The sequence below is a fragment of the Peromyscus leucopus genome, chromosome X, assembly GCF_004664715.2.
Source record: "Peromyscus leucopus breed LL Stock chromosome X, UCI_PerLeu_2.1, whole genome shotgun sequence".
Lineage (NCBI taxonomy): Eukaryota > Metazoa > Chordata > Mammalia > Rodentia > Cricetidae > Peromyscus > Peromyscus leucopus.
This window is the reverse complement of record NC_051083.1, coordinates 108,685,349-108,711,643: the sequence shown is the minus strand read 5'-3', so window position 1 is coordinate 108,711,643 and position 26,295 is coordinate 108,685,349. Positions and strand designations below refer to the sequence as shown.

Sequence of the window (26,295 nt, the reverse complement as noted above, 5' to 3'; positions counted from 1 at the left end):
TAAGTTGACCTAAATTCCATCCTATGGTAGAGTTAAATAGATTTGAAGACTGGATTGTGAGTGCAACAAATTCCAGGCCTTTTTCTCTATGTAACTTCTAATGTACTCCCTGAGGTCTTGGAAATGAAGGATTGGATCCCTTATTGGCTAGGTGATATGACTGTACAGGTCCCTAGAAATCTAATAACAGTCTTTTACCTAGATTTAATGCCTCGGAGTTAACAAAATGCTTTCACAGCCAGAATTTTATTTGATCACCACAGCCATCAATCGTAGTTATTCCCAATTTACAGATAAAGACACCAAGGCCCAGAGAGGTCAAGTGATTTGCCCAAAGTCAAACAGCTATTAAGGCTCCGAGCCAGAGCTAAAATGTGGGTCTTCTCCTAGTATGGCACTATTTCCACTGCATCGTGCCGTGCTGCCATGTTCCTTAAAATAATTAATCTATAAATCATCGCCACACTCAGTCCAGCCACCTTGGCAGAGCCTGACTCCTCATTTCAATGCTGACAAAAAGAGACAAATAATCGACTCTAATGTACTGGCAAGTGTGGGTGGTTCAGGACAACTGGCTGGCCTCCAGGCAAAGAGCATGAAGGAGACAAAAGCAGGAGAAAGGCTGGTTAACTGGTTAACCCTTACCTGCCCTCCCCATTCACAGAATTTGGTACAATGCTGCCTTGGTTTCCCCAGATCAGACATGGAATGGAATGCCTGGTGGGATGAATTCGTTCCCAAAAGACAGGTGTAGATGCAAGCTGGAAAAGCAAGTACTCTTTGCCCACTGGTATTCTTAGTTCAGTGATGATAACCCTTCACTTCTAATAGGTTTGCAAGGGGCCAGCTGATGACAATGTTCTCTTTTTCTAACTAAATATGCAGTGAGCCATTGGTGCTCTCCAGTACCAGAATGTCATAACTGAATCATGTGTTTCTCCTGTTGAAGCTGCTGCTCCAGAGCATGAGCAGGTGGGCTGACAAGAGAAGTGGAGACTGTACTTTACATAGCCACAGGACGGAGACACCCTTGCCATGCTGTGAGCAATGGAACACCCCTGAAAAGCCACTCTCACAATTTGTAAATGTGTGCAGGCAGCAGATCTGGCCCAGGCACAGAGTGACAGGTCCATTTAAAGGTCCATTTGGTAAAATGGTGGACATCACATCTTCCAACCCCTACCTATTATAGCCCCAGACTATCTAGCTGGAAAGAAAATCAGGAGAAACACACCCTTTTTTTTTTTTAGATGAAAATCAGAATTCTTTTCCTCCAATGATCAGTGGTGATATTTCCCCCTATGCACACAAAGTCAAAGTGAGAGAAGCTTGTGGGGAAACATGATATTGTGCGCAGCCTACACGGGCCAGGGATCTGTTAGCTCTGCCATCCTTCACAAGCACCATAAAGTGAAATAAATCACATTAATATCCTGAAATTTCATTTATTTTAAAAAAATCTATTTCCCCTAACTTCAGTTGTGTCTGAATCATCTTCCTCATAAAGTGCTTTTGCATCCAACCCATGTATCTTCTCATCTGCTGTATCAATCTGTCCCCATAAATGCATTTCCCTGGACAATAGAGGAATTAGAGTACAGATAACAATAGAGCCAATTGTCAAAGAATTGGACATTCACCAAAAGCAAACTGCTTTAGGAGCTACAACCAGATTGCACCTAGCTGTGTCTGTGGATAATCATGTCATATGAGACTTATCCCAGTATTGGATCCCAGAGTTCTTTATAAGATTTCATAGAGTGAGCAACAAAATCCTGGAACCAAAGCCTCCTTTATTTTCTTTAGAAAAATAAATAATGGAAACACCATTTAAAACCAAACATAAAATCCAATAGAATGGTCATATATTGACAAACAAAATGAAGCAAAGACTAACACCCTCACTGGTGATGTTTACTCTATTTAAAGATAACTGAAAGGGGTAGACATTGTGCGTGTGTGTGTGTGTGTGTGTGTGTGTGTGTGTGTGTGTGTGTGGTGAGTGTATATTGAGGTTTGTTTGCTTGTGCATGTACATGTAGCGATGAGAGATCAGTCTCCGGTGTTATTCTCAGAAGTCATCTACCTCGTTTTTGAGGCAGAGTCTCTCACTGGGACCCAGAGTGCACCAGTTTGGCTAGGCTTGCTAGATAGCAAGCAGAAGAAAACAACGTGTCTCCATTTCCCCAGCCCTAAGATTGTAGGTGCACACTACTTTTACAGGGGTGCTAGGGATCAAACATATGTCCTCATGCTTTTGTAGCAGGCAATTTACTATCTTCTAGCCTCCAAAATATGGTTTTTAAATACAACATGTGAATATTCATATGTGTTCTAAAATCTCAAAGGGGAGAAAACTCTTGCTAAAACACTGGGTCCCAAGCTGGCAAATGGTAGAAAATTGGAAACTAAGCCAAAAGCATAGTAGAATTCACTTCTGTCCTCAGAAAAGGCCTGGTGGAGCCATCAGCTACAGGGTTACAGTTCTCATTTCTCACTGGTTTAACTTCCTTCTCACCAGGTTTGGCAGAGACACTCATTTTCCGAAAAGTTATGTAAGGAGCTGCTTAGAGATATATTAACCCACTTTAAAAATGCACCTGCAGTCCTCTGTGTTTTTATCCCCCAACTCCAAAGAGAAACCTGAAGACAAGAAATTTCAAGCAGTAGGACTGATGGATAGTACTGTGTTTTGGAATGAGGGCTTTCTTGGAGTGTTCAAATCATAAAAACTACTGCTTCTTGGTCTTGAAATCGCTATATTAAAATAATTAGAATGAAAGTATTGTTTCATGTCATGTATGACTATTATACAAGCATTAATGAAATGCTATAACTTTTTAATATGTGTTAGAAGACTACACAGATGAACTAATCAACAAGAAAGTCCTTAAATAAGAACAAGTTAATATAGAGTAAAATGGATACAGTTTGAACAATATGATTAAGTTCAGGTGAGAAGAATAAGAGAGATTGTGAGAAAAGTACTGGTATGCCATGATTTCGCAATTTCCCATCTCTAAATGAGGCATAGGCACTGTGCAATCTCTTTTAGTAGTAGTAATATTACCATTAACCATAATGACAATAGCATTTGAGGGGCCCTTTCTAGGTATATCTCCATACATTAACTTCTTCACTATTCACAACATCTCATCAGGTCAGGGTTTGGTTTTTTCCATTTTACAGATATGAAACAGAGCTTGCGTAGTTACTAAGTGGTGGTCTCAGGATTTGAAACCAAGAAGGCTGGCTCCATGTATGTGCGCATCTCCTAAGTTCTCTTCCAGCACTAAGACTTTCTGGAATGGCAAGACAAAGAGAGTACCTTGGAAACCAAAATGAAAAAAAAAAAGAAAGAAAGAAAAAGGGAATTGTAAATGGCTATCCTGGGCTATGCTGGTACTAACACTGAAGACATGCTCTTTCATTTATAGGCAACTCTAAAAGGAAAGCAGACTTAGGGAACCTTTTGATTGTTAAACTGGAGATATGACAAAAACATAAAATCTGTTGAATTAATGTACTGATTGATCTTTAAGAGTCCAATATTAATCACCTCAAACCTAGTGAGAGTAGAATAGTGTGTGCTACTTTAAAAATCAGCTGTGAATTTTCTGCCCATTCCTGTGACTTCATAAAAATGCAATGCAGTACACTTTCCCAGCGTTGATGCTGTTTGGCCTGTCTCTTATTCACCTTCTGTCTTCAGCAAAATTTAGCAGGTAATTAGGTTGTATTATGACCTGAAATGCTAGTCTCCTTGACAGCCTTCTCCTCCTTATATAGGAAAGAAAAATCAACTGCCATGATTGTAGCTCTGGTGTGTGTGTGTGTGTGTGTGTGTGTGTGTGTGTGTGTGTGTGTGTGTGTGATGAGTTAAAACAGATTTCCTTTTGTGTAGAGCACAACTATTAAATATCTCCACTTATCCATAGATCAGTCTAGTATAGCATTATCCTACTATCTGAATCAGTTGTATATGGAGGGTGGGGGGAAGGTTTTCTCTTAACTAATTAAAACACAAACTCTTAAGCAAAGAACAGTTGCCTCTGGAGCCCCTCCTCCCACCGTTCCACATACCCATGCCCTTCTTAAGCACTTTCAGTTCTGCTGGCAATGCCATGCACCACTCACCAGAGTGTGTTCTCCCTTCTTTCCTCTCTGGCTCAACTTCTTAGTATAGCTGGGAAAAGAAAGCCCTGATGGAGACCAGGGGGAACATATGCATATCTTCCTCTATAAAATTAAGCATGCCCATCTTTCTTACCACAAAATACTGCTCAACAGTGGCCAAATTCAAAGGTCTCAGTCAGTGTTCAACTGTCCAAAGGTGTCCTTTATAACTTGGGGCTATTCTCGCCCTCTCTTTTCCAAGAGAGGGATCAATATAGATTGTTTGGAAATACAATAGAAATAAGAATCATTGGCCCATGCTTAAATCAAGAGCTGTTGTCACAGAGAAGAGCAAGCATGTGTATGAATATGGATTGTTCCAACCTTACCCATGACCTGAGCAGTCAGTGGCATTCAGCCTAGTTCAGATGCCCACCTTAGAGGCTGGCAGCACGTAGGTACCTCACAGCTTTCTTGTGTGTGGTTTCTATGGACCATGAGTAGGGGAAACCTATGGCATCTTTTTTCCCTCATCCCTTTCAGCCCTTGCTGAACTTTATTTTAACTTCCAAACTCAACTTCGAAACTAGTGTTTCAGGAGCATGGCTATAGCAGCATTGGAATATCGGGGTGCATTATTCTGAAACAGAGCACTGTTGTAGAAGTCCCAGTAAGCACGGAAAAGGTATTAGACAGAGTCATCCCCCAATTGACTTAATGGTGAATTTTCAACATTGATCATTACTTGTGTAGTTACGACGACTTGATTAAGAAATGTGTTCTTGAGTAGTAAGCTTCATCGCTCAAACAAATAAAGCCACAAATTTAGTTGAACTGAAACTCGTTTGTTACTTTGGCTCTTTAACTATCATTATAACATAAATTGTAATAGTTACAACTATCTCTGGGAGTACAAGCATATTTTGCAGCTGTTGTAAATAAACGGTATTACAGTTGAAGACATGTGTCTATAAAACCACAGGAAAGGTAGTTGAAGAAACAACACCTGGTTTCCTGTAGACTTCCAAGCCCTGAGTATCACAAGACAGGGACTATGTGCTTTTAGGTGGTCACAGCAGGCTAGTATATATTTTTGCAATACAACACTGCACACATTTACTGCAGACAGTTTAAAAAAACTCAAGTCCCAAATCTACCCCTATAGTAGTTTAATTATACCTACCCTCTGAAACGAAGAAAACGTCTACAAAATAATTTGAGTATTACAAAATAATTTGGTCTTCTGGATAGAATTCATGGCATGTAACATATGGGTCCTTTTTTGCAGAAGTTTAAAATTAAGGGCAAATATTATTAGCCTTGACTGAGAGATGATGAAACTGAGACCAAAGCAGGTTTTCAAAAACCAGCTTCCACATTCTGGTAGAAAAAATGGCAAATATCATGAACAGATGATCCATGGAAGATGTACAAGTGGTCAATAACTTTTTTAAAAAGTTCAACCTCATGGCCATTACCAATTGAATAAATACAAATTTCACAGTAAAGTGCCATTTTCTCACTCTCATATTTGGAAAACTTTACTACCAGTGTTACTAAGGATAGAATGAGATTGGCTCTATTAATCAAGTGGGATATGAATTTTGTACAGTCTTGTGCACAATCCAGTAATCTCTCAGATCACATCTGGAGTCTTTTATTCTTGTCATTCGATACAAAATTTTACTTATAAAGACCTACGTTGTAGAAATATTTATTTATGAAATTGTTCAACAAAGCATAAGGCACAAGAGAAAATGAAACAAGAATCCTAATTTCCAACTATTTATCATGTAGTAAAATATTATGCTATCATTAAAATCCATATTTCAAGAATATATATTAATGTGGGAATGGTGTCAATAAAACATTGGTGGAAAAAGGAGGACACAAGGCTAACCACTATCCTAATTATATATATAAATGTATGAAAAACTATGACCCCCAGAGAAAGATAAATGGGAAGAAATGCAGTAAAGTATTGATGGAAATTCTCCTATCATGATTTCCCCTATACATTTCTATATTTTCCAATGGAGGGAAACTTTGAAAACCAAATTCTCCCTTTATACTCAGGGAATATGGATGGAGCTGATAATTTTTGAGAAACAAAGTATATCATGTTACTGAGAAAGGAAGACAAGATTCTGATATAAGAGTGGGCACTAAGATAAAAAGTCTATCTGAAATTGAAACTTTTATTCTTGAGAACCCATAGAAATTTCATGTTTGGGTGTCAATTGGGTGTGGTAGCCAACTAAGATTATATCCCAGTGTCTCTGTATGTGTTTATAAAATTTTTGTGGGAGGCTGGAGAGATGGCTCAGAGGTTAAGAGCACTGGCTGTTCTTCCTGAGGACCTGAGTACAATTCCCAGCAACCACATGGTAGCTCACAACCATCTGTAATGAGATCTGGTGCCCTCTTCTGGTGTGTAGGCAGAATACTGTATACATAATAAATAAATCTTTTTAAAAAATTTTGTGGGGGCATAATTCATAAATTTCAGGTAAAGAGATTCTTGACCACCAAAGTTAAATGTTAACATAGGGCTGAACAGATGGCTCAATGATTAAGAAAACATACTCCTCTTGCAGAGGACCTGAGATCATTTCTCAACACTCAACTGGTGACTCATAACCATCTAGAACTCTCAGGCACTCAGGTAGTTCACATTCGTACACACAAAGTTTAGTTGAATGAACTAATGGATCAGTTTAGTCTGACTATATTTAATAGAATCAAATTCTAATGAAGAATTCTTGTTGTTTTATTTTTATTTTTACTCATATCTCATTAACCTATAATTTAACATTCTGCATGGGCTCCTGCTGACAATTCTTGCCCATATAAAGGTTTTACACCAAGCTGGAATGCCTTTGGCATTTGACATATGGGCCTATTCACAGGCCTAAATAAAATGAGAAAAGTGATCATCGTATTATGTATTTTTAAAATAGTGATTACTGATGTTTTACAGTTTCCTAAGAGACTGTATATGTGAACTCACTTACATTTTAGCAAAACTCTGTTATATGAAGTGATAATATCACTCCCATTTCACAGATAGTAAAATTAAGAGTCAGGCAGGAAAAACTGACTGTTATATAGACCTGTAACTGAATCTCCTGACTCCCATTCATTCTTTCTTATACTTCTCAAACTCTTTCCCTTTTTGTTCTTACCTTCAATTCTCCCAGACACACTTGGACCTTCTCCACCCAAATCATAGCATTTCCCCTGAAAGTTGGATGAAGAGTACATATGACTCTAGCATTTTTCAACTTCATATGGTAAACTAGGTCAAAATAAAGTTATATTTATAATGAAACAAAAGACCTACTAAAACTCAAAGTTAATCACACAAAACTAAAATTAAGTCTGTTTTAAAAGCTCTTCCCCAAGTTCTACCCACCCTTCTTTGAAAGTTCCCCTTTTCTTCATGGACTAAACTCTCTTAATGATTAAAATCAAGAGCTACTTTCTCCTGGAACACACACAAAGTTTCAGTGCTTGGTTTTCTGAGTGATTGTGCCATAATCAGCAAGTCATAGCAGAAGTCGTGTGGGTCTGCCAAGCACTGACATTCCTGGATGGAAAGCGGAGATGTGGGTCACTTGTCCAGATGCTTTGAAAAGCCACCAAGTCATTTTGCTTAGTTTGAATTGTTTGAGTAAGTCATTTCATTATCTGGATCTCTCAGGTGGACCTAGCTGGATTTCATCAAAGCCAAGCACCACTGAGTATTGTCACTGATAAAGTTCTAGTCAGGGTCCCTTGAATGGAGTTCACTCTGAGTCAACTGTAAGGTTTCAAGGTGTCTGCAGAGAATACTAGGAAATGCCTATGACCAGAACTAAGCCAAACTGCAGTTGTTTTTGAACTTGAATCCAAATTTATCTTTCTTTAACCGGTAAAGCAGTACTATACTTGCTATCAATGCCACCATGTTTACCTGCAAGCCTCACTGGGAAATGTGGTTGTGTCTGGTTCCCTCACTAGACCTTCGGAGTTCCCTTTACAATGTGAAGTTTACCAGATAAACATGAAAATCCAAAGCAGCAAACCCTTCCTAAGTCTAATGGAACCCATTGTGTTCTTTTTGGCTGAATTGTTAACTCCGGATTTTCTAGCCACTTGATTAGTTACAAAATGTGAAACAAGCCAGGAAATCCCATTCTAACTCATATCTAACTCACAGAAAATAAGAAAATAATTATGCCATTATTGAAAACTGTGGTTGAAGAAAGACATTCATGAGCCATATGATGAGGGCCAAGATTATATCAGGTACTTTCCCAGATAATAAAACATCCAGAACTGTACACTCTGGTGAGGAACCAAAGATAACCGTGAGGAATCTGAGATGAGGGAGTCTTCAGAATTGTGAATGCCCTAGATTAAGAATCAAGGCAGTACATAAACTGTATTTCATCTTCCTTTTTGTAGGCCCATAACAGAAACCTACTCTCCATTGATTTTGATCATATGACCCGCACGGGAAAGATCTACGATGACCATCGAAAATTTACCCTTCGCATTCTTTATGACCAAACTGGGAGACCTATTCTGTGGTCTCCTGTAAGCAGATATAATGAAGTGAACATCACATATTCACCTTCAGGGTTAGTCACATTTATTCAAAGAGGAACCTGGAATGAAAAGATGGAATATGACCAGAGTGGAAAAATAATATCAAGAACTTGGGCTGATGGGAAAATTTGGAGCTATACCTACTTAGAAAAAGTAAGTATGTGGAAGTGTAAATGAATAAGAATATTGAAAGTGACCCTAAGTAACCAACTTTATGAGGACCTACAGGAGAAAAGTCTGTGTTCTCATTGTATAAATAACAAAAATCCACCGTGAACCTGTAAGGATGGGCTGTTTTTCAACTGAAAACATCCCCATCCCAACCCTCTGCCAAGTACTTTTTCAAACTGAAGTCAGGATAATGGCTTAGCTTTCTACTCATTTGAGCATATTTGTTCATCCCCTTGAAAAGGTATCTGTATTATTAGGAAAGCTCATACCGAGAGAAAATAGCTAGTAAATTCCAACACTGTGTTAATGTATCTCAGCTCTGGTAAAAGGCCTCTTACTTAACAAATAAGGATTTTTTTTTTGCCTAGCCAGGGAAATTTTTATTGTATACATTTGAGGACTAGTTCTCAAAAGTAATTAGCCTGAGGGAACAGTGGCAGAGAGTACTAATTGGTAATGGTCTTTTGTGTGTGCTAAGCCTCCAACAGCATCCATAATGGGAGCCTGTGCCCTCTGTCTGGAATAAAAGGATTATAATCCCACCACAGGAACCATTGGTGAAACACTAGCCCCTACACAGCAGAATGGTTTCTGTTCAGATCACTAACAGTAGACAATAAGAACAATTAACCTTGATCTGCCATTGCCATGTCTGATCTCCTCCTAAGAAGTCTTTTCTTCCAAATGAAGTCATTTCAACTGAACTTGTCATTCCTGAATTCATTCCTAGAGAAATTAAAGGACACTTTCCCCAGAAAAACTCAAAGGTAATCGGTTGCAAGGTTACCCACAGGATCTCTTAGAGGGAGCTCCAGAGCTTACGGCACACATGATGAAAAGGGAACAATTTAGGAGCTTCTGATACAACTCTCAAAGTTTCGCTCCATGCCGTTGTACAGCCAGTTTACTACTTCCCAGAGTCAGTTGCTCAAGAACTTCCCATGTCAGGATTACCTAAGAGACAAAGCAAGGTTTGCTTGGGTGCAAAAGTAAGAGGTAGTCCTCTGATATATCCCCCCACCCACGGGTCCTTCCCTTCTGGGAAAGCTTCTGGAATGTGTAATCTATATCCTACACAGGGGAAATTTGCATCTCATGGAGCTGATCTTTCTTCTTTTGAATTTCAACAAAGAATGACTTCGAAAATCCTGTGGCTAAGGTCTACAGAGTGTCTAATGCATTCAAACATTAATTGAATCCAAGTATTTGGTAGCATCTATACACATTAAAAATGTTTCAGAAGATATTTGCTGATAACTTTGCTATATATGTACATTTTAAGAGATGTATATGTATATTTAAAAAAAATATGCCAGTGACTTAACAGATTTCCTTCCACAGCTCCTCCATGTGACTTGAGAAGTAGCCAACAGTCCTTAGGGGCATTATAGGGGGTTATTAGCCTCCAGAGCATCAGAGTGTGACAATCTGAGCTAATTGCCTGAAGACAGTAACATCTAGGCCTCCCTCCTAAGATTCTTCCTGTGATGCTGTCTATATAATAACAAAAGCATCTATTGAAAACTTAAAATTCAACCCCACATGCAGTTTTCTCTGATACCAGTGAGGAGATGTGGCCTCTCTTTTTCAGAATAACTGTTTATTTCATCCAATTTACTTCTGGAATCACATAAAACAAACTTTATATCAGTTCTCTTTCTATAAAATAAAATATTTAGTGGGCAACAGTTCTTCCAACAAAACAACAACAACAAAAATGCAGCATGGGAGTAGGTACCTGTATGCCTATCCCTACTGAGGTAGAGGCAAAGAGAATCACAAATTCAAGGCCCCTATGACCCTTTCTCAAAAACCAACAAAGGGAACAAAAAACCCACCGGATGTAAGTGGTGTGTTCCTCGTCTAGAATAATATGTTAAGAGAACTTCAATGACTTGGAATTGTTTACTGAGCAGTGAAACAAGCCTTTTAGTTATTGTGCCTTTATTTCCTGTGTAACTTATTCTTTAAATAGAAGGATCACCACTTGTTTAAGCAATCCTATTGTACAAAAGTCCAAACCTATAAAATACACAATTACGGAATGGTTTCTTACTTACAAAATGGTAGCATTCCTAGGACTTCTAATCATATCATCTATATGATTGCCATAATTTCCTAATTCATTCTGAAATTGATTTTAGTATATTATTATCACCAGTGATAAACAACTAATTCACTGAATAAATGCAGGACTTCAATGAAATAACTCAATCTTAAAAAGTAGATAATTGAAAATAGCTAGCACTTACTTCAACTTGATGGTAATTCAAAACAGGAACAAAGAAAAGGAAAGGAGGAAAGGAAGAAAATAAAAGCATCTTTGAAACTGAGATTTAAAGAAAACTAAAGAAAGATAGTTGTATTTTTAAGTACTTTTTCAGGGATTCCTTTTGGTCTTTCTAATCCTGTATTTTAACATGGAATTTGCTACCACATTCCTTCAACGAGACAGGAAAAAGGCAGGGATGATGGTATTACTACTTCTTGTAGTATGTAGTAAGAAGGATCAAACTTTAAAATTTATTTTTTTTACCCCCAAAATACTCTGGCATTATGTCTGCAAAGCTTCTTGCCAGGCTGACACCATGATATATATTGAAAATCAGCATCATACTTTTTTTTACCTTAGCATGCAATGGTTTTGTAAAAAAAAAAAATAGTTTGGCTTTCTCTAGAGTAGGTGAAAGTTAAACATATCATTTTGTACTCATGAGGAGAAAAAAAATAATTATTTGGCTAATGGATGTGGTTGCTTAAATAGTCTCTTCTCTATTAAGAAAATCAATTATTATTTCTTAGTTTTTCTGTATGTAGTCATTAATTTTCAGCCTAGATTTATGACACATCTCTAAGTTAATTATATTTTGAAGACCTGTGCAGCTAAGTTTGTATTATATATAATGTAAATCTTTCAGTTTCTTAAAAATCACTATTACAAGCTCCATTTTTAAATGCACTTAAATATATTTTATAATCATTTAATAAGATGGTTTAGTTTTGCACATTTCACAAAATTGCCTATTTGGGGTTGTTTTCAACGGCTCACTGCAGAGACAGCATGCAATCTTTGGCTTGCGTTCCCAGGTAGCCCCACACTGCCATCTGGTGGTCATGTGAATACTATACCTTTTCAAATTTCTACTTTCATTTTAGTCTTTTCCAATTAAGTATACAGCCATGATTGTTCTCTTTTATTTTCCTTCACAAAGATTTCTTTTACAGTATAATAATCTATTAAAAGAACACAAGCTTCCCAGTCTATTTTTCAGACTAATAAGGACTGGCTTTTTATCCGACAGTAGCACAGTGGACATTGGATAGACTCATAAGCATTGTTTTGGAACAAACTGATAATAATACCAATCCAGAGTGAAAAAGCAGCCAAATAGGGCTAAGTGGTATTGTGACAACAAAACAATTGCATTCAGGAGATTTCTAATCATGTCTTCCACGTTTTTTTGCCATTAGCAGGAAGTTTTAAAGCAGACTTGGGGGGTAGGAGGCTTTGGAAGCAGCTGAGAGTCAGCACAATAGAGGCACAGGGGTCATGCACTGGTTCGCTATAGACTAGAGGAAGCAAACAGATGAAAGAATACAATAGCAACACAGTGTAAATTTTTGGCAAAGCTAGTATAGTGACTGGAATAGGCAGGGTAGTACTGGATAATGTGTGGCAGCCATATGGTGATTGTCCCTGGCCCACACCACAAGTGACAGATGTCATTTGTTTTTGGCAAACTGACAGGAAAGGGTGGAAAGGAGCTGGAAAATCAGACTTTTGGAGTGGAAATAATACAAAGGTATTTTCACCAATTACTGCATCTACCCACCCACCTCAATGTTCTACCACCTGCTGTTCCATTCATAGGAACAATTCCTTCCGGTTCTATGGAGTTTTGCATTGATGGAGGAGAGCGGGCCTCTCTTCATGACCCCAGGGCTGCACAGGATTGTGCCTTTTATTCAGGAGGGTTTGCAGATCACAATGATAGAACTACACGATGTGGCAAGCTGCAGGTGTTCCATTTGACAGGATTTGTGCATCTACTTCTGAATCTCCAGGCATAACGTTGGTAGAAAAGGAATAACGACTAAATGAGCAAATAATCACTGACTTCATGGCATTGACATGGAAGTGCAGATCACTAATTCTCAGAATTAGTGTAAGAGGGATGTGCCATTGCATAACACACATGAAATGTTACATCATAATTCTGTCATTTTTTTAAAATTCATGTTTCAGATGCTTAAGTAATTAACATTCATAATTATTTGTGTGCTTTGCATGTAGAAAATGAAAAGATGCCTATTGTTTTCACAACATAAAGTTCAGAAGTCGAGCTTAATATTTTTGTTTGGTAAGGTAATTCTCAAGAGAGTTAAATGCCCTTAAAGAGTTATATTAGGGGGCCTGGGGTGAATACTTTTTATTTTTTTAAAGCATAGAAGTGTATACACTTTTGAATGAACGTGCTTGCTACACAAGCATAAGGACTTAATTCAAATGCCCAGCACACACATCAAAAGCTAGGCATGCATAGCTTCCCATTCGCCTCTAACTCCAATGCTGTAGGGGACAGAGACAGGAGGGTTGTTGGGGCTTGCTGACCACCAGGATAGCTCCAGATTCATTGAAAGGCAATTTCTTTGGAGAATAGGAGAGAGGGTTATAGAATAGGGTACCCAATGTCCTTCTCTGGCCCATAAAAGTGCATATACAGATGTATATGCCCACATACATACATGCACACACACCACACACAAACAAATGAAATGAATTCTCTCTTAAAATGAATTTTAATTGCCAGTGAATTAGAGTCTTCCTGAAAATAGTGCTTTTGTATGTTTTTATAAACTGATACTGATTTTTTTTTATTCTGTGGTACTGGGGATTCAATTTACAACCTCATATGTGCTAGGCATGTACTCTTATCTGTGAGCTATATTCTCAAGCTGTTAAAAATAATTTATTTGCCTTTAATCCCAGCACTTGGGAGGCAAAGCCAGGTGGATCTCTGTGAGTTCGAGGCCAGCCTAGGCTACAAAGTGAGTTCCAGGAAAGGTGCAAAGCTACACAGAGAAATCCTGTCTTGAGAAAAATAATAATAATTTAATTTGAGTCAGAGTCTTTCTAAGTAGCTTAGGCTGACCTTAAACTCACTCTGTATCCCAGGTAAGGCTTGACCTTGTGACTTTCTGCCCTCTGCCTCCTGAGTATCTGGATTACAGGCTTGTGCCATCAGACCTAGCTTATGTTTCTATTTAAAATTATAACAATATCAACCAATTTTATTAACATTTATATTTATTATAGACAAGGTATTATACTATGACAAATAAGTGATCATAAACTACAAGTCTATTGTGTGTTGGGGGGGTTACATAACCAGAGAATTGTTCACTTTTAATGCCTTGCTCCCTTAATATTAAAACATGAATCAGATTGAAACATGAAGAATATATTACAAAGCATGTATAACAATATTCAATGTGTATCTTTTCAGGAAGACGTCAACTGTACGTAATCAATACATTTCATGGCTCAAAGTTAATATCTGATATACTCTGTCCTCACTTTACCTCTGTCCAATCCTTCTCCACATAGAAGCAGCAGTGACCTTTCTAAAATATCAACCTCACTGTTTTTCCCACCTCCTCAAGTGTGTACTTCAACTTGCTTAAAACTTTACAATGGTTCCCCTATTCCAAATAGGCTTAAGTCCAAATGCCTCAAAAATTCACAGCATGTTCTAGATTCAGCTGCATTTTTACCATTCACTGTCACTATCCCCAAACCACACATGTTCTGGCCACACAGAATTCCTCTCATTCTATAAGAAAATGGCCATTTTCATAGGTTTCCTTAATACTCAGCCCCTCCTAACACTATACCCTTTGCCAGAAGTATTCTTTCCTTCTGCCTGATACATCTCCCTGTCTTTACCTGGCCAAGCTTTAGTCATCATTTATGTCTCAACTTGAATGTTCTGTCCCTAGGAAATTTACTCTGGCCTCATAAGTCTGGGATAACTGTTCTAACTCCACTTTCCAGAGGTACTTTGTACATCTTGTGTCTTAATTCATTTCATGCTGTATTATAATTGCTTGGTTATTGCAAATACCATGAAGGTAGATAGCATTATTGTGTGCTACTGAATCCACCAAGATCTGCCACAGTCTCTGGTACATAGTAATTGTTCAATAAATTTGTGTTAAATGGCTAAACATGTATTTCTTTTAGTCTCTTCAATGTTAGTGATATAAATTATAGTATTTTGGTTTTGTCTCGTTTCAGTCTGTAATGCTTCTCTTACACAGTCAGCGGCGTTACATCTTTGAGTATGACCAATCAGATTGTCTGCTGTCAGTCACCATGCCTAGCATGGTGCGCCACAGCTTACAAACCATGCTTTCAGTGGGCTACTACCGTAACATCTACACTCCGCCAGACAGCAGCACTTCTTTCATCCAAGACTACAGTCGAGATGGCCGACTTCTACAGACGCTGCATCTAGGGACTGGGCGCAGAGTTTTATACAAGTACACAAAGCAAGCAAGACTGTCTGAGATTCTCTATGACACCACTCAGGTTACACTGACTTATGAAGAGTCTTCTGGGGTGATTAAGACAATACACCTGATGCATGATGGATTCATCTGCACAATCAGATACAGGCAAACAGGTTTGTTTTTATACATCATCAGCCATATTCTTTTATAATTTTTATGATCACATTCATAAAAAGAAATGTTAGCTTCTGTGCTCATGTTTGACTGAACAAATTTGTTTACTTCTTATACTATCCTCCACTCTAAATTTAAAACATGTTATAGTCTACCTGAAAGTTGATTCCTTAATAGCATACAGTAAATTTCTCTCTCTCTCGGCTTTCAAAACAATTGCAACTTCAGTACTTATCTTAACTCTCTACTTGTTCATATACATCCCTGCATCTTCCCCAAGGTCTATGTACAAGACCTGAAGCTCAGGAACCAGCTCAAGGCCAGGGTAACCTCTATAAGCCTCAGTTGATGACAAAAGTCAGAACTCTGGGATTAATTTCAGCCTTTGGATTCATAACATGCCCGAAGCCAGTTACTTGAATGTTGGACATTGTGAAAACCTGACCATCTGACTTTGTAGCAAAGGTTAAATAAAACGAACACATTTTGCCAGTGATGAGAGCAAGAAAGCATGTGCATAATATCAGTCAGTTTTTTCCCTCTGGGCTACTGGATAGGTTATTACTTCAATAGTCCCTATAATTAAATTGTTCTGTAACTATGCTATACAATATTTTCCATGTCTAGTGACTAATATTATAAACACACACATAAACAGACACACACACACACACTGATATGCACAGGCATCAGACATTAGAGACAAATCTATAATATGATACAATTTTGAATATAAAAGTATCAATACTTAATCAAAAATATGTGATTGTTCCTGGTTTAACAGGTGGCTCTTTTCTCATTTTTATTTTGATTTTTACAGGACCACTTATTGGACGTCAGATTTTCCGATTCAGTGAGGAAGGTCTTGTAAATGCACGGTTTGACTACAGTTACAACAACTTCCGTGTCACCAGCATGCAAGCTGTGATCAATGAGACCCCTTTGCCCATAGATCTATACCGATATGTTGATGTTTCTGGTAGAACAGAACAGTTTGGAAAATTCAGTGTAATTAATTATGATTTAAATCAGGTTATTACCACTACAGTGATGAAGCACACCAAGATCTTCAGTGCCAATGGACAAGTCATTGAAGTCCAATATGAGATCCTAAAGGCGATTGCCTACTGGATGACTATTCAATATGATACCATGGGCCGGATGGTCATATGTGATATAAGGGTAGGAGTAGATGCCAATATCACGAGGTACTTCTATGAATACGATGCTGACGGGCAACTTCAAACTGTTTCTGTGAATGACAAAACCCAGTGGCGTTACAGTTATGATTTGAATGGAAACATCAACCTCTTAAGCCATGGGAATAGTGCTCGTCTCACGCCTCTCCGATATGACCTCCGAGACCGCATTACTAGACTAGGAGAAATTCAGTACAAAATGGATGAAGATGGTTTTCTGAGGCAGAGAGGAAATGACATATTTGAGTATAATTCTAATGGTCTGCTGCAGAAAGCCTACAATAGGGTTTCTGGCTGGACTGTACAGTATTACTATGATGGGCTTGGGCGACGTGTTGCCAGTAAATCTAGCCTAGGACAACACCTCCAATTCTTTTATGCAGACCTTGCCAATCCTATAAGAGTCACTCATCTGTACAACCACACGAGCTCAGAGATTACATCTCTTTATTATGATCTCCAAGGTCACCTTATTGCCATGGAGTTAAGCAGTGGTGAAGAATATTATGTAGCCTGTGATAATACAGGCACTCCACTAGCTGTGTTCAGCAGTCGGGGTCAGGTCATAAAGGAAATTCTGTATACACCTTATGGTGACATCTACCACGATACTTACCCTGACTTTCAGGTCATAATTGGTTTTCATGGAGGACTCTATGATTTTCTTACTAAATTAGTGCATCTAGGGCAAAGGGATTATGATGTTGTTGCTGGCAGATGGACAACGCCTAATCATCACATATGGAAACAGTTGAACCTTCTTCCTAAACCATTCAACCTCTACTCCTTTGAGAATAACTATCCAGTTGGCAAAATTCAAGATGTTGCAAAGTATACCACAGGTATTAAATTGACTACAATTAAGCTGAACTTGAACTAACTTAATGTTGGTCATCTTATTACATAATCTCAGTGCCTTTGTTAGAGATGTTCCTTCTTTATACCGCATTTTCCAGAGTAAGAAAAGCATGTAACTTTTCATCAGATATAGTGCTTTTGCATCCTAGTTTATTATTATTTCCCTTTAAGCTGTTGCTATGGTTTATCCTTAGTAGCTTGCCAATGTATTCTCATAAAACAATCAGGATTAAATCAATCAGAAATAAATCCAGTTTCACAATCCATGTGATCTTAAAACCAGTACCATATTATGAGTTTCCCTACAGTAAACTGAGCCTATTCCTAGAATTGCCCACAGGCCAATAGATTTCCTTCCCCACATAGGGGAAAGGAAATTCTTTGAGAGTGAATCAAATGAGGGGAAGGTTACTTTACTTTCCCACTGTCTAAACATTTACAGCAGAAGCATATCTTTCAAGTTTGGAAATGCTTTTTGAATGTCTTTTTTTTTTCTTTTAAATTTTGTGTCTCACAGATATTGGCAGTTGGTTGGAGCTATTTGGTTTCCAGTTACATAATGTACTGCCTGGATTTCCCAAACCAGAACTAGAAAACTTGGAATTAACCTACGAGCTTCTTCAGCTTCAGACAAAAACTCAAGAGTGGGACCCTGGCAAGGTTAGTACAAATTTTAGCTAAAGAAAGAAAAAAACAGGAGAGCATCTAATAAAAAAATGATAGTCTATACTTTTGATTATTTCTTTGAGGAACTTTTTTTAATGATTAATGAGGAGGCTTCCATAAGGAAAAGATCAGGAAAGTAGAGCTTTGAGAAAAGAAAAAACTGGTAGATTACTTGGTGACTGCTGCAATAGATACATAAGAAGAAAGAGGATTTGAACTTCTTAAGTTCGGAAATCAGCTAGCAACAGTAATGATGGATTCTATAAAGAGAAAAACTGTGTATTAAGATATGAAAGTGTCAGATTTCAAACTGTCAATTTCAAGGATGATGCCTTAAAACATGAAAAATAACATAATAAAACTGTTTAGATAAAGGAAACCATATTCAGGCATAATAAGCAAAGATACTACATTTGGTAGGGATAAAGTCTTGAAAAACTATGAATACTGAAACAAACAGGAGGAGGCAGGTGATTTCATGAAGACTGTGGGTATACGAACAGAAAGGAAAAGGAAGGAAGAAAAGAAAACTGAAAGTTGGGTAGGAAATGACATTTAGGTCAAAAATTATAGGGGAAAGAAAATTCTAAATAGACATATATTGTAGAGTTATGTCTTTTATAAGCATATGTAATATATACATGCTTTTATAACTAAAAACCATTTTTAAAAAGACTGTCAAAATGTTAAAAAAATTATTGAATAATAGGAGGGTTATTAGTCTTTTCTCTTTGTTTCTTAGCAAGTCTAAAAGTTGCCCAAGTAATGAAAAATTTTAAGTATATGTAAAATTATCAGCATGTCTTTCATAGTTTTCATAGTTTTTTCAGTTATTTATAATGCCATGAATGACTGAAAGCATGAACTATGCCTTACACCCTTTTCCCAATCTCACTATGCTTAATGTATCACTCTACATGCAGTAATAACATCGAGATGGTGTCAGTTAAATTGCTGAATATAAGATCTGTGTTTTGAGCGAGCTAGCTAGCCTATTTAATGTTCCTTCTATGCCCCTCCCTCTAAGGGGCAAGGAATATCACAGAAGAAGGGACATGAAGAGCATAAGGAGCAGAGGTTGGAGGAACTGCAGCAGAAACAGTATATTAGGGACATGACAAGCAGTTACATTCACAAACTCTCAACAGCTCTGGTTGTCTACACCAGACCAAAGCAAGATGAACCTGGTCAGTATTCCAGCATTAAAGTGGGGCTCACAAGGCCTCACTACTAGTTGAGAAGTTATAGGCACTCAATGACCTCCAGAGGAAAGGAAGTCAGTGATAGCCCTGTATCTTCATGCATCTGGGCAGCACCAATTGAACTAACTGGGCTCAGTAGGATATACAAATATAAGAGGATGTAAGTTGGGAATGTGATGTGGAGTGAAATACCTGAAAGAAGTTGGAAGTGAGGAGTAAGGAATGGATTTGATCAAAATAAAATATATTCATGTTGAATGGGAAAATTTTGCAGAAACTGGTTGCCACAAGTACATGCTGAAAATAGTAAAACCAAAACACAAAGTTTCTTGTAGCTCTGAAATTGTGGGATACCATGTTTGAATGTATTTTCTTACACTCAACTAAAGCAAGATGCAAGACAACTGAGAAATTAGTACCTGTAAGCCTTCTGTTTTCCCAATCTTTGATGTAGATATTCCAGTTTGGGCTTTTTTTTAAAAAAATAATAACTAAGTGAAAACTTAGAGAGGGAATCACCCTTGCCAGCCTTTCCTTCCCAATAATCACCAGGCATACAACAGGTATCTAACCCTGGGCTGCATTTGTCCTGTGCCTTCTTTCCTAGATGATCCTGGGCATTCAGTGTGAGCTCCAGAAACAGCTCAGGAATTTCATTTCCTTGGATCAGCTTCCTATGACTCTTCAGTACAATGAGGGGCGGTGCCTTGAAGGAGGGAAACAGCCGAGGTTTGCTGCTGTCCCTTCTGTCTTTGGCAAAGGTATAAAATTTGCCATCAAGGAGGGCTTAGTAACAGCTGATATTATAGGAGTAGCCAATGAAGATAGCAGGCGCCTTGCTGCCATTCTCAACAATGCTCATTACCTGGAAAACCTGCATTTTACCATAGAAGGGAGGGACACTCACTACTTCATTAAGCTCGGGTCTCTGGAGGAAGACCTGGTGCTCATTGGTAACACTGGGGGGAGGCGGATTCTAGAGAATGGTGTCAATGTCACTGTGTCTCAGATGACTTCAGTGTTGAATGGGAGGACTAGACGGTTTGCAGATATTCAACTGCAGCACGGAGCTCTGTGCTTCAATATCCGGTATGGAACAACTGTCGAAGAGGAAAAGAACCACGTATTGGAGATGGCCAGACAGCGCGCGGTGGCCCAGGCCTGGACTCAGGAGCAGAGGAGGCTACAGGAAGGGGAAGAAGGGATTCGGGCATGGACAGAGGGGGAAAAACAGCAGCTTTTGAGCACTGGGAGGGTGCAAGGGTATGATGGGTATTTTGTCTTGTCTGTTGAGCAGTATTTAGAACTTTCAGACAGTGCCAACAATATTCACTTTATGAGACAGAGCGAAATAGGCAGGAGGTAACAAAAGAAATCTCTGCCTTTGCGTCACCAAAGACTGCCTGTTTTTAAAACAAAATAAAATGGTTTATTGTATTGGTTTTCTAGATCAGAACTCTGTATATGTAAATATGGAGGAAAAACATATCCAACTGCCTTTCAATGTGACAGAAGATGGTATTTTAATATTGTTTGTTTAAACTCTTTAAGAAATGATGGAGATTTTTAGTTCTTGTGTGGCAGTATTCAAAAGAACACAAGCTGAACTCAAACAGCTCACACAAATGTTTTCAGAAAGCACCACTTTCGATTTGTTGAGCCATGCATATGTTCAACTACATAAAAAGAATAGGCTCTCAATTTCTATTGTGACACCAAGTTTCACATCTAACTGTTGGCAGAACTTACAGGCTACTTGAAAATGTGGTGCAATAGTATCTGAACCTTGCATCTCAAAAGACTGCCAGCCCCTTCACATTGTCCAGATCTGTTAGAGGAAACTTAAAAGGAAATCTAAAATGTCTTCAAGCACCATCTCCTGGAGTCAGAAACTGTTTTCCCTCCTTCCCTGATTTTTCCTCCTTGCTTGTTAAAAAGTAAATGCCATGTTGTTGTGCTGTGTTTTGGCGTGTGGTGGCTGGCTTCGGTCTACCATGCCTTGCTGCAGGTGCGGTAAGCAGGCTGAAGAACCACTGTTTTGCTTGTGTGTACATGATACCAAAGCAGCTGGTCAATGTGACCTCTCTCATACAACCTGTTTTGACTCAATTTTTTAGCCATTTGCCCAGCTGTATTGGCGTCATGTAAACATAGCTTTTATTAATCTGGGTAAGAATTTCTCGTTTATATATAGGGTGTGCTTTGGTCATAGTTTCACATTAGTAATCCAGTATTTATATACTAATCCAATGGTTTGTGCACATGAAAGATAATATACTAAAAAGTATCTGGTACAATAGAAGAGGTTTTAACAGGTGTACATGCCTGTGATGCTGATAAACATATTTAACTACTGCAGAAATTCCCAAGAGCCCAAATCTCAGAAACAATAGACCTTGTATTAAAGTGAAAAAGAGACGAAAGCCAACATAATAAGAGTTGCTGCCTCATCATTTCTTCCCACTTAGATTTTCATCTTTCAAATGGAAATTTTGTATTGAATCTCTCCCAGCCATAAGCAGAAAATTGAATTAAGTGAATCCTTTCCAACTTAAAGCATTTCAACTAATTATAGAAGGGCAGACTAGTTTTTTTTTTAACCAACATAATTTATGTGACTATTTTAGTTCTCTGTCTTTAATCCATTTGTTTTTATTTAATCATCTATTACACCTAGGAAAACAACTATTTTCAAGAGGGGTTGTTTTTTCCATAATTGCTCAAAATTTAGAGAAAGGTCAGGGTTAATGTTAATATCTGCTGCAGTTTCTCAATCTCTTATGAATCCTGCAGCTAAAGAAGCAACTTGGTGAGCTGAAAGATTTGTGCCCATTGACAAAGAGGCAGTTTATAAAATGCTGTGTAATTGCAAGTTGCCACAAATGAAAATTCATGGCAGCACAATGTGCCCAGTAGAAAAGTCCCATGAGATAGCTTCTACCCTCACATCACCAGGTGAACATTCTCTATGTCTAGAGGAGAATCTATGATGGACTGTTCATTGAGATTCTTTCCAATATGGGCTTTGTGATGACAGTTTCATTGGAAATATGCAAAGTCAAAATCCAGGCTCATGTTAAGATTTTTTTAAAGAATCTGACTCTCATTATACAAAGAAGAATGAGGGAGAGGAAAAGGACCCCAGCAAATAGTAGAGGAGGGTGTATTAAAATATTTCATTATAAAAACCTTTAGGTTCAGCTCATCACATACTTATACATGCACTGAGGATGAAGGGAGGAAGAAAGAGAGAATTCATAATAAACTCATCATTTATCTTTGTAATTGGATGCACATCAGCTCAAGATATTGCTAATCCAGATTAAAATCCCAGTGTAGGATTTTTCCTGAATCAGGCTTGTGTCATCAGTGCAGTATTTCTTCACAATGAAATTCTGAAAAGTTTCACAAACTTGTTGAAAATTTGAATACCTCCACACCAACCTAAAAATAGACCTTAAGTTTCTAGAACCTCGGACGTTCTTTTAAGTCAATGGGACAATAATTTGTTAACTGTATATAAAAGTGCATTCTTAAATGTGGTGTATTTTTATCAGTAACCCAATGTGTCAATATTGGAGTCTATTTTGCTTCTATTTTAAGTGATTGCACTCTTTTGCAACTCACTAATGATGTATCATTTTCAAACTGTTTTAAATAACCATTAGAAACAAATATTTGGAGATATTCCTTCATAGTAATTACCTTGAACTGTGCGATTCTAGTTTGTAATACGTATTTAGTTAGTTTGTGCCTTTGGTTACCTAAAGTTATATTTGTATTATATTCAGGAAATGCACTTTTTATCACTTATAGCTGTGGTTTTAATACTGCCTTGAACTATTAATGTTCTCTTTACAACTCCTAAAGTTTTGAGGAGGAAAAGAAAAACCAAAAGGTTAGCCCTAAAAAGTCGCAAATCTAAGAGAAACATTTTGGCATTTCTTAATAAGAACAAGGAAATATTAAGTATATTGCTTCCTGTTAGCAGAATAGAAAGGATGCTTTCACTGAGTTTTAGTTCTGAAGTTTAAATGAAAGAACAATTAATTTGTGTTTTCTGATGACAGTGCAGCTTTGAAGAGAAAATACGTGCAATTTCTCACATACAAAAGACAGGTGGTTCACACAACACAGCTACACATACCACTCAAGTAAGTTAAAGTGAGAAAATAGTATTTGGATGCTCCCGTGAGGAACATTCTGGGAGGGATGCAGGAAATACTCTGTGACTGCTTCTTTTCCTTAGGCCCATTTCATTTGTGCTCTTTGGTTTGAATTTGTTTTACTGTTACACTACAGTCTAGGGATCCAAATGAGCTGAAAAGTTCTAAGTTTAAGAGATTTTTAAATACATCTATTTTTAGTTGTCATTCTAATCATTATTGATTGGAAGCACGTTTCTGGAAGGAAAGAACAATAAAGCTCAATTCATTCTTTCAGCAAAACACTTGTCATAGAAATAAGTATATGTTTTATATTTAACCCAACAAAATAATGTATAAAATAAGTCTGTCATTTATTATCAATTCATCTAGGAGATCTATAATATATAGACTGCATATATAAAATATAATATATACAACATATCCAAATATATGGAAAATTGATGATGTATAATTTGGAATTCATATACTACCTACACAGAGAGATTTAAAATTCCATTATAATTTCAATCAGGTTTTTAGTTTTCATTACTATTGACACAGTTTCAGGCATCCCATCACTTACTTCTGCATTTTCTTTCTTTCCCGCTAGACCTGTTCCCAGAGTAACTTTACCTGAGAGTCCAGGCAAAGTTTTTGCATTTCTGCAGATTTGTGTTAAGAGCAATTTAGTTCAATTGCAGTGAAAGCAGAAGTAGAATAATCAAGTATTTAAAGAAAAATTGGAGGGAATGGAGTGTATTATATCTTGTAGGGAAACATATGCCTACAGATTCAATGCACCATTCTTGTTTTCTTGGAGGAACTCACATATATACATAGCTGACCTGACTAATACTTCAGATCTCAGACTGCTCTTCCACAGCCTTCTGTAAGGTTCTTTATTAAGCAAAGAAAACAAAAAAAAAAAAAAAACAAAAAAAAGAGCAAAAGAACAAATAAACAAAAAAAAGCAAAACAAATTTAAAAAAAGCAGAAACAATTCAACCACAAAAACGTGACTTATTTCAGTGTGTCCTTCATGTGAAAGCTGTTAAGGACCAAATATACTACTGTGTGTAAGAAGAAATTGCTTCCTAAACAGTAATTGAACATACTTAGAGTTAAACTTGCTGTGGATTTTGTCTTGGCAGTTGTCATCTTACATTATTTGTCAAAGGAAATGTGTTTGGCAGTTAAAAATCTTTCCTTAGATTTAGTGGTGGACTTTAACCTCTTAAATAAATGTTAGTATATCAGATTGTGTCCTTGAAAAATATTTTACGTGTATGAATCATGACAGTGTCTAAATCTTTACTGTTCTTCTGGCAAAAGCATCAGTAAGAAAAAGGGTGAAAAGGAGAAGTACAGCCTTTATGTCAGAAAAGTATTCTTTTTAGCTGCTTACTTTCTCATGAAAAGTAAAGATGTTTACAGTGTATGCCAAGATTTTCAGTTTCTATGTAACAACAGTTAGAGGTTCTAATCATACTGAAAATTGTGTTCTAATGGCCTGAGCCATGTTGCTAAGAAACAATAGGTTCCAATTTTGTATTCCTGCGCTCCTGTGCTGAAAAGTGACTGGATACTGTACAGGTACATGTTCTCTGGCTGCAGGTCAATTGTCTTTTGCATTTTGCTCTGGCTTTCAAGCCAGAAGCATGCGTTTTTCTACAAGAACATCAACAACGTGCTGTAAATATTTAAAGTTAAACAGTATGTGTCAATATTTGAAAGAAAAGTACTTTGAATATTTCATTTTTAAAAAATAAAATTGCAAATGACCATTGTGTCCCATTTTTTTCATGCGCCAAACTGCATCCCCAACTCAGTCTGGTCAACTGAGATAGGAAAAGTGGCTCCTTGGCACATTATTTTTGAAAATGTAGGTGCAGAAATCAAAAAGGCACTAATTCTAGGCAGAAGTCTCTTCATTTTTATTTCTCATACAAATAGGATCTATGACACAAATGACCACCTAATAAACAAAGAAGAATGGCTTCAGTGAATTCAAATGCCTCCAGGTTATGACTTCTTAAAAGGCTTGCTCTGTCTTCTTGGTGCCTTCGTCAGCAATAAAGAAAAATTCAATTGAATAAATACCTGGTGATGGAGAGCTAGAAGAGCAGGGTGTCTAAATGCATTGCCAAAAGGATGTTTGGACGGAGGAGTGGCAGTCATGACAGACCATAAAAAGAAACAACAGCTCCACATAGGCCCTTCACCACAAGCTATGACAATTAGCGTTTGTCACTTATTTCTCCCACAAAGACATTTCTAAATGAGACTACAACATCTGGCCACTAAGTCTTCAAATATTTGACTTGATACTAATGGTATCCATCTACTGCATAAGACTCCTTACTGAAATTTGACATTTGCAGCACTTCAGAATGCCCTGCCACTTTTTCTACTAATTGTATATGATCTATCACTGGCATATAAGACATAAGACATATATGCACACATATAGAAATATATATATATATATCTTACATATACATATATAGGACATCATATGTACAATACATACTATAAGCAAGAGAGAGTACAGTGAAACCACCAAACTGGACCCTTCCATAGGTGGAAATGAAGGTTTCTTTGGGAAAATTCAAAGCTGCCATAGCTGTCAGAGAGAATAGCAAAGGGCAGAGAAAG

At 37.5% G+C, this 26,295-nt stretch overlaps 1 protein-coding gene across 4 annotated transcripts in view; it reads left to right on the top strand.

Annotated features, from left to right (window-relative positions):
* The window catches only part of Tenm1 (teneurin transmembrane protein 1), an 829,897-nt gene extending 805,287 nt beyond the window's left edge, over positions 1 to 24,610 (top strand). For all 4 annotated transcript variants that reach the window (XM_028881639.1, XM_028881638.2, XM_028881636.2 and 1 more), the window contains 5 exons: positions 8,566 to 8,862; positions 15,179 to 15,566; positions 16,388 to 17,608; positions 18,142 to 18,284; positions 20,100 to 24,610. In XM_028881639.1, the coding sequence (XP_028737472.1) occupies positions 8,566 to 8,862; positions 15,179 to 15,566; positions 16,388 to 17,608; positions 18,142 to 18,284; positions 20,100 to 20,858 (2,808 nt within the window). In that variant the 3' untranslated portion in view covers positions 20,859 to 24,610. The remainder of the gene's footprint in view (positions 1 to 8,565; positions 8,863 to 15,178; positions 15,567 to 16,387; positions 17,609 to 18,141; positions 18,285 to 20,099) is intronic.
* The last annotated feature ends 1,685 nt before the right edge of the window (positions 24,611 to 26,295 follow it).